The sequence below is a fragment of the Scylla paramamosain genome, chromosome 8 (genome assembly GCF_035594125.1).
Source record: "Scylla paramamosain isolate STU-SP2022 chromosome 8, ASM3559412v1, whole genome shotgun sequence".
In the NCBI taxonomy this organism is placed as follows: Eukaryota; Metazoa; Arthropoda; class Malacostraca; order Decapoda; family Portunidae; genus Scylla; species Scylla paramamosain.
The window spans coordinates 17,449,798-17,459,539 of record NC_087158.1 but is presented as its reverse complement, the minus strand read 5'-3'; the positions used below and the strand labels follow the sequence as shown (position 1 = coordinate 17,459,539).

General features: G+C 39.0%; 1 protein-coding gene across 13 annotated transcripts in view; it reads left to right on the top strand.

The window, feature by feature from the left end:
* LOC135102890 (acetylcholine receptor subunit alpha-type acr-16-like) overlaps positions 1–9,742 on the top strand; it is a 69,804-nt gene that overhangs the window by 18,993 nt on the left and 41,069 nt on the right. For 11 of the 13 annotated variants that reach the window (XM_064008498.1, XM_064008502.1, XM_064008495.1 and 8 more), the window contains exons 3-6: positions 1–49; positions 5,022–5,202; positions 6,799–6,874; positions 8,464–8,658. The exon at positions 1–49 is cut by the window's left edge and continues 61 nt beyond it. In XM_064008498.1, the coding sequence (XP_063864568.1) occupies positions 1–49; positions 5,022–5,202; positions 6,799–6,874; positions 8,464–8,658 (501 nt within the window). Of the gene's footprint in view, positions 50–5,021; positions 5,203–6,798; positions 6,875–8,463; positions 8,659–9,405; positions 9,601–9,742 lie in introns of all 13 variants that reach the window. The other 2 variants (XM_064008497.1, XM_064008501.1) reach the window with 1 other exon arrangement.

Genomic DNA, 9,742 nt, shown 5'->3' with positions numbered 1-9,742 from the left:
GAATTCCACCTTATAAAATATGGAAACCAGATGTTTTGATGTACAACAGGTGAGTATTGCCACACATGTACCTGTTCTGCCATTACATGATATGTTATATCATTCATGCAACAGCAATATCACGTGAACGTTTGACTTGTGCTGAATTTGTAGATTTTAAATATTACATGCTGTTCGAATATATATATATATATATATATATATATATATATATATATATATATATATATATATATATATATATAATAGAATTCCTTCACGTAATAGTACATTTACATATTAGATCCCTATGTGTGTGTATGTGTGTGTGTGTACAATTTATCATGGCTACGCGTATCAGCGGCAACAGCTACGGACACGGTGGCCTGCGGTGAGATAAGTGCACGCCACTTGTGGGCCTCGCCGGACACTCGTGTAAGGCTTTGTGACGCTATTAGCTCAAAGAGTCTGCGTGGCGTGTGTTGAGTGACACAACTCTGGTCAATACGAACACTCTGAGCCTCTGGACTTTGTGAATGTGGCAATGGCCAGCACTTCGTCAGAGTGTGAGGGTTTGCAGCATCTGATGCACAAATCCTTAGTAATCATAAGGATTCAGTGAGATGCTTCGAGCTAATTTAATTGTGACAACACCAATACCATTATAATGAGCTGACAGTATATACCGCATTCCCCGAAACAAATATACTGATAAATCACGGATCAGAAATATTAATTTAGTCAATTTCAGCAAATTGAAGCTCACTATGGACAAAAAAGATTCCGGAACACACAGTCCAAAGGTGACAAATAATAGAAAGTTATTCTTCTTGGTGTTCGTATGAATAGGTAATCTACACAGACAGTTGTGTTTCTCTCATTTATTTATCAAAGTCGTAAAGGCTGTAAATATTTCTTATTGGTCCTCAATGCACCTTTGAATCCTAGCGGTAATGCCAATCAACATTCTGAAACATGACTCGATACACAAATACAACCAGTCTGGTTACTATGAAAGACAAACAGCCTTTCACTGGAATTCACCAAAGAAAAATACCTGACAAACGATCGTAGTTACTATCATGCTTAAATCACCCATCGACAGAGGAAGACCTTACATCAAGCAACATCACACATGACAAAGAAAACCTTCAAGCTAAAATGTGAGTAAACTTGCCATCCATTAAGAGAGAAAACGAGAAAACGTTATAACGTAGGTCTTGTTTGTAGTATAAAAGCAGCAACGCAGATTTCCTATCCCCACCGCTACCTGCCTCGTGCTGCGCTCTCCTCGCTTGCACTCTAAAGTGTTAACAAGGCTGTGGATTCGAGATAAGCGTTCTTTTTTTCATCTTAAATATGAAACACGTTTAAAAAAATATGTCTCCTTTAGCTTCAAACAACTGTGTGATATAGAATAATTTATCTCATTTATTTGTTTATTGTAATATAGCGAGGATTATCCTATCAACTCTCCACTTACAACTGTACCATCACGACCACCTCAAGTCAACTTCTCTCCCTCACCCTGCATAACTATTGGCTGAAGTCCGCCCATCCTCATCTGGACTCCCTGTCGCTTCCCTCCCTGCCAGACCTGTTCACCCGCGTCAAGGAATGAAGTGTTGTCCAACTTTATAAAGGATTTGCTTAAGCACAGAACAGTCCAAATTCGTGACAGTGACTGCTTACATAAAAAAAAGATAAACATACCGCGGAACCTTCCTCCTGTAGTCGTCTTGTCAACCCGTTCTCTTCAGGAATCTATTAAATATCGAATGATCTTTTATCATCGTCGAAAGATAAGCAGCAGGAACTAAAACCATCTCTACGTCATCCATTCGTATATTCAACACAGTGCATACTTTCCCTTTCAAGATGAGTTTCTTCAAAAAATCTTAATGGACGCAACAGAAGATGAAAAGCCATACAAACAAAACTAAAAGTAATTAAAAACTATTCAATTTAAGTCCGTCTTGTTAACAGGCGTTGAAAATTTTTTAGATACCAAACCACAGCTAGTAACCGCTTCACTCAGTCTCTCAGGGAAACGTGAAGAAAAGTAATCCATAAAAAAAAAAAAAAAAGTTGCTCGATAACAAGTTTATATCAAGACTCATTAACATTTAGATTTGATTAACGGTCTGAAATACAGAAGTTAGTTATTTGCTAGAAGACTTCATCAATTAACTCAATAGTGTTGTATGATGTCATATCAGGGAGGGATGCAATCAATTCCAACCTCGCCATGAGGATACTACATATTAGAAAAACATAGGAAAGTTTTCGCAGATCTTGAAGAAGCCCCTGACAGAATAAACATACACAAATTATGACGACAATGGAAGATATATATTATGGGATGAATCTTAATATCATCAGAGTATATACGTCAAATGTTTAGAATCCGTTAAAAACGACGAAGTTGAAAGTGAATGGGTTCAATGTGAAAACTAAAGACAGGGAAGAATGCCACCACCGCTATTGTTCAACATCCATAGAAATAAGCACCCCAGAGATTATATAGCTGGAGACGGAGCTGCTGAACATTTTGTTTGCACGGACGTTGCCTAGTTACGCACACCTCTGATGCTCAACAAGAGGCAATGGAGGAACGGCGGCGTGGAAAAGCACTCGTTGGTATGAAAATCAATACCAGCAAGGCAAAAGTTATGGCTTTGGCAAGAAACATTGGAAACTTATTTCTTAAAAGGAACGAGAAGAGAGTTGGCCGATTTAATTTCAAAAGTGCCTTCATGTTTCTTTAGTTCAAGTAGTAGACAGGAGGAAGTAGAGAAACAGGAGGAGTTCCAGGGTTGACCGGTAAAAGGGATGAAGGAGTTTTGCATTAGTAAGATAGACAGGACCGGAATGAGAATTAGAAAATTATTCGTAGTAAATAAAAGGGAAAAAAACACGAGAGAACAAAATACATCATGAATGTAAATGTTTGATACCCCTTATCAAGAGGAAAAAAATAGTCTTTCGTATGCAAAGAACGAATTTTTAGCGTATTGTTGGTACTGTTGCATGATGATGGTTTGGTACTAACGACGAAGTATAAAATAAAGAGTGAAAGCGGCAGATATGTGAGGGCCAAGGTTAATATACGGCGTTAGAAGAATAGATCGTGAGAGGAATGCAAAGATTAGAATAGGATCTGGGCATGAGAGCAGTACTGAAGGAAGCTGAAAGAGAAAACTTGAAATGACTTGGACACAGGAAAAGAATGTAAGTGAATCGTTATGCAAGAATCGTCATGCAAGAATCGTCATGCAAGAAGTCTAAATGAATGAGTACCAAAAAGAAGACCCCCGGGAAGGAAGTAGATGCTGGGTGTAGAGGAAAGCCTCATGAGAAGAGGAAGAATTTAAGAATTAATACTAGGACCGAGGCTGCTGCAGGATTATCACTGAAGTGTCATCTAGCTGGCCTGCATCATTCCTGTTTGACGTCTGGTGAGACACCGAAAAAAAATAATGCCATTTAATAACCTGTAATTCGCACATACATTCAAAAGGTGCAATTGACGTGAACTGAAGCGTCTCACTCAAGGCTTGTTGGATTGTTCTGTGGTAGAAATGGATACTGCCTTCTTATTATTATTATCATTTCTATTATTATTATTATTATTATTATCAGTAGTAGTAGTAGTAGTAGTAGTAGTAGTTTTCTTTTATTTAAAAAAAAAAAAGAAGATCACATTAATGTAATAAAACTGCTTATTTGACATTGGCAGCACAGAAAATTGACCTAGGCAATGTTATACCTATTCCACGTATGTTGTTCCTTGCACTTCCTCCTCCTTGAATTTCGTTGAGTCACAAAATTTTTTTTTTTATCGCTTGAAATTCATGTACAGATAACACCATTTTGCTTCTTTGCTGCGCTGGCCGATATTTTGTAGTATGTTTGAGAATGAAAATAGAGCATTCGCTCTTACTAATATGACTAGATACGGCACGTTTCATAAAAGAATTTCTTCGTGGTTGGCAACTTAAGGATACATTGTTATATAAAAACTTCAGACCATCTCCTTTAGTAGAGAGTAGTTCTCAGCACGCAGCCAGCACCCAAAGACCCCCAGACACGTAGCCACCGTGAGGCTCACAGGGTCACCTTGAACACTGCAGCACTGATGCTGGCGTGCAGGTCCCCACTGACACACAACTACGCACTCGTCTCCTCGCTCACCTCAATACGTGACAACAGTTCGCACACCTCAACAGGGAAATTCAAATATGAATCAAAAGAGTGTCTCCTAAATGTTTCCAGTGTGTTCATTTATCTTATTATGTTCACAATGTAAACTACGATAAAGTGATCGTGAATTAACATAATCATTTATAAGAATGATCAAAGTCCTTCTTACAAGAAAATAAAAAAATATCAAATAAGTAACAAAAAACATGAAAATTGATAAAGGTGGGGTGGCGAGTGGCGCTCTCCTTAACACTAAGGGAGGCAGACGATGGTGTGAAGCCACTGAGGCAACACAGACGCCTGCCTGCGAGGATGATGCGATGACACAACAAACCAGAATTTAGAATATCATTTAATGCTGATATGCCTGTTCTGTGTCCTTCTATCCCGTATCCAGCAGACCATGTTAAGCAGTGTGGTCAGTGTTTAATAATAACCAAATGAAAGAAGCCGCGGGTACCTTACCGGCCTGGGTGGTGCTGAGGGACTCATGCGGCGTGAGGAGTCGTTCGAGCAAGTGGAAAATTTTCGTTGTTTTACCCTTTGTGTGTGTTTTTTTTGTGTGTGTGTGTGTGTGTTTTTTTTGTGTGTGTGTGTGTTTGTCTGTGTTACACCCACCATAACATCACTTCATCACCTCACAGCCACTCAAAATACAATTCTCTGTAACATGGCACGTTAACCCCACTACATGTATGGCGTGTAAGCGGAAACAAACACTGAAGTAATAACTAAGCAACTGTCCCTGCCGTCCACTTTCTCCTTTACATTTGCCGAGCCACCAACACCCACCCAGTCACGCCGCTCGACCGCCATCCACAACACCTCTCTCTTCTCAGTGCCGACGAGGGTTTCGACGGGACATACCAGACGAAGGTGGTCGTCTCTTCCAACGGCAACTGCCTCTACATCCCGCCGGGGATCTTCAAGTCTACGTGTAAGATTGATATTACCTGGTTCCCCTTCGACGACCAGCGGTGCAAGATGAAATTTGGCTCCTGGACGTACTCAGGCTGGCAGGTGTGCACACGACGCTCTTGTGTTGTGGGGAATGTGTGCTTGCATCACTTGTATCTACTCAGGTCACGCTTTTTTTAGTACAGCATCCCCCCATGAAGGAGACAGAATATAAGAACATAAGAATTTAAATGTAACTGCAAGAAGCTGTCAGGCCTACATGTGAAACATGTAGGCCTACATGAAACGTACCTACTTATTTCCATCTATCATCCTCATCCATTAATTTCTCTAATTTTCATCTACCACTCAATTATACATGTATACAGCTGAGACAGGACGTTACAGGTACATGCCCACACCATAATCATATCACCAAGCATCCTCGACCTATCACTATCAGACACCGACAGTAGGAATGATGTATTCTGCTGCACCATTATAGACCCATTTTATCTCTCACGTCTGGGCTAATCAGCAGTTCTGCCACAGAGATCTTCAAGACTGCGTCACATTTCGTCACTCACAACAGTTCTTCACTTCTTTAAAATTCTTATTTCTAAGAAATGTAAATATTGACACTAAAAGGAAAAAATATGTCTTAGACTCATATGACACTAATATTCATACAAAAAAATATCAAGTTACCGATCATTCAAACAATTCTTTCGTTATATAAAGGAAAAGTATTCTTCTACAAAATGAACTTCACGTTTTATTTCCTTTACCCATAAATTTGTACGTAAAAACTCTCAGCTATTCTCTTGCCACCTCGACTTGTACTCATAATCCGGCAGGTGATTTGATGAGCCACTTTGCATATAATTATTCTCATCCCAGTAACTCTTCACGCTTTAGTTTCTTCTAGACTCTTAACAATATGTATTCTAATTTAGATATTTCTGTACTTAACATCCCTATTACTACGGTTCTTTCATTACCCTCATGCGAAACCTTTTTAAGAATATTGATTCCATTTCTCTTCATTGCATCCTTGACTTTCATCCCTCTGCTCGTAACAAAAAACAACACTAATACTATATCTTGCCCTTTTTCTTTTTTATTACTTGGTTTCCTCATCTCTCAACAGCCCTGCTTCTTGCTATGATGATGATAGAAAAAAGTATTAAGAAAGTTGTTGCCTAATAACATTTTTTCCCGCACCCTGAGTTCATTAATACTGTTAATCAAAATCATGTTATCATTGTTGAGCAAGGGGAAATTATCAGTCATCATTTTCGATTTCTCTCTTTTTCTTTTTTTTCATCAGTAACAGAGAATCTCCACCACAACCATCGGCTATGAATATCAGACAACTACTAATTTTGTAATCCTATTCTGTTTTTATAGCGTAAATGTTTCATCAATGATAACAAGTAGAATGATTAATGTTAACTTTCACTAAAAATGACAGTATAACATTGATTCTTTGTTTCAGTTTTATGCTCATGATTTTCTCAACTAAAGTATTAAAAGCTATCAAAAGGCTCTAACTATTCAACAAGCCTTTTTCCTGTCTTTGGTGTCTTCCGAAACTACTTTAAACTTGTAGCAAACTATTGTATTTAGCCTCAGGAGAACCAATGGGAGTGAAAAGGTTAAAACAACAATCCTTACAAACCACAGCGAGCACCACACTAATGAACTAACTGATTGCAGCTCGACCTACAACTGCAGTCAGAGGACGGCGGCGATCTCAGTGATTTCATCAAGAATGGAGAGTGGGACCTCATTGGTAAGTGACTCAGCCAGTGGGTGTGAATGCCGGCGTGACTGTGGGTGTGATGTGGGTGTTGTTTTTTGCAGACAATTACTATGCCTACATATGACTTCGAAAGACGTCCATCCATGAGTTTTGATAAGTACGTGTATTTATTGAAGTTAAGGAAAGGCATGTGTTTGAGACGATAACTACAATGTGCCTCGGGATAACGCAGTGATGTTACATTCATATTTCAGGAGAATTTAATGTACATAAATAGGATATTAAGTACCACTACCATTAAGTCATAAGTTTTTTGCACACACTGATATAAAAAGATCATCAATATGTAACAGCTAATAAGTCGAGTTTGCATTTTAGTTCTCAAAAGCAATGCGGAAAATAACATTCAGTCGAGAAGAGATTCTAGGGACATCTGAAGCATTGAAAAGTTGGGGATTGCGCAGACATATGTTATGGTTCAGTACCAAACGTTCACAATCTTAACTGAATTATCTGAGTAAGAGCAAACCCCCATTCAAAGTATGTATTTAAAGTAATACACCAAATAGGAAAAGAAGCCCTTCCCTATACACTGCTTGCTTTCTCGATGACGAGATTCATTCAGTGAGAATCTACAGTGAACATGCTAGAAGTTTAAGAAGGAAAGATCTAGATACAGACTTCTTGGTGGAGGGCGAGTAACATAAGCCAGCCAGTGAGAGCAGCAGTGCCGGGACACTCAGGACCAAGACACCGCCACCGCGACCACAGGCGTGAATGAGGTGGCGTGAGTGTGAGGCTGCATTATTAACTTGTTCACGTTTTCTCCCCTCAGTCTCTCAAGTCATCTAAATAAAAACAAATTTAAAACTCACTCTGCTTTCTATGCTAAAAAGAAAATATATGAAAAATAAATTGCTTTGTTAAGTTCTCAGTTCTCTCGGGAGCTTTTATACGCCAAATCAAATAGTCTTATTAAATGTTCCGTGCAGCGCTGTTCACTAAGGGCCGCCGCATGAAGGACAGTCATTCTGAAGAGATATTTGATTTGGCAAGTGACCAACCACAGTGGAACCTGGGAACCAGGATGCTATATATATATATATATATATATATATATATATATATATATATATATATATATATATATATATATATATATATATATATATATATATATATATATATATATATATATATATATATATATATATATATATATATATATATATATATATATATATATATATATATATATATATATATATATATATATATATATATATATATATATATATATATATATATATATATATATATATATATATATATTTTATTTTTTTTTATTTTATTTATTTTTTTTTTTCTGTACCCAATTCTCACCTTTTTTTGTGTAGTTCCCGTTTTTTTCCTGTCGAGTGTCATGGAAGTAGTTACCGAGGTGACGGGGAGCCTGAGCGGCCTCGCCGGGTACCCTCATGCTACCGCGGTATCTTACTCTCCAGACAGCCTCCCGCTAACTAGCCCCACCACTCACCTGGCTCCTGGCAGCCCAAGTTCCACTGTCGTCAGTCTAGGAATTAATGTCACACTTTTATCATTTGCTTTTTATGTTCTAGGTTGCCCTGGGAAAAGAAACTCCATTACCTACAAATGTTGCCCGGAACCGTATGTAGACGTTACATTCGAAATTGTCATACGGAGGCGCACCCTATATTATTTCTGCAACCTAATTCTACCTTGTGTGCTGATAGCATCTATGGCCGTCCTGGGGTTCACTCTGCCCCCGGACTGTGGCGAGAAACTCTCTCTAGGTAACCAATTCTTTTAGCCCATTGGACAATCATTCCTTCCACTGTTATGGCTAGACCTTGTAACGTCTCTCTTATGATTTTTCTAATCCTTATTTATTATGAGTACTAACATTATATTGATTTGATTTACTTTTTAATCATTTATTTCTTATACTGTATCCGTATTTAGCATTTGATATTCTAGTGTTAGTTGGTAATGACGGGATTTTGACTGATTGTCCGTGATTACTGATGGTTTTGATTGAGCAGTTTTGCCCAACAACGGGGGCAGGTAACACCGATTTCTGACGCCGGAAGACAGTTTTAAGGATCTCCTGTGGTGGTGAACTTCTTGAACTAGGAGCCAGAGGGGAACACCAAGTAACTGTGGTGATCATTGCTATATTTCTGGCTCCTGGTAGCTGTTCCGCCTACCCAAACCCTCCCGCCCTGCTTTTGGTTCTGATCCGTTGCTCCTCCTGATTATGTTGGTCCCTCTCCTTCGCCGGGTACATGTTTTTTTTTTTTTTTTTCTACCACGACCAAAAACCATGAGAGCCAAAGAAGAGGAAGAAAATTATTACCAAGAACAACTGAAAGTCGAAAGGTTCGGATATGCCTTAGACAAACTCTCACTTGTCCTGCAAACCGAAAGTCCTTATGACCACCGCTCATCCACCGAGCAATGGCGTGACGCTCTTCTCCAAGCTCCTCCCCTCAGGCTCCTCTCTTTTTTTTTTTTTTGCACTAATTAACGTTATTTTGCAGAGGTTCCTGGTGTGCGAAACGTTCAGCAGTACCAATGCTGCCCAGAGCCATATGTGGACATAACCTTCGTCATCAAGATCCGGCGTCGAACTATCTATTATTTATACAATCTGGTTCTGCCCTGTGTAATGATAAGCAGTATGACCTTGCTTGGATTCTCACTTCCCCCTGACACTGGCGAGAAACTGACACTAGGTATGGCCACTCTTAGGCCTTGTTTACCATCCCTGGCTCAACACGCCCACACACGCCGCCTCACAGAGGGCCTCAACAGCAATGCTCTCAAGCCCTAGATCCTGCTACTTGAGGATCATTCATGCTAATATAATATGGTCAC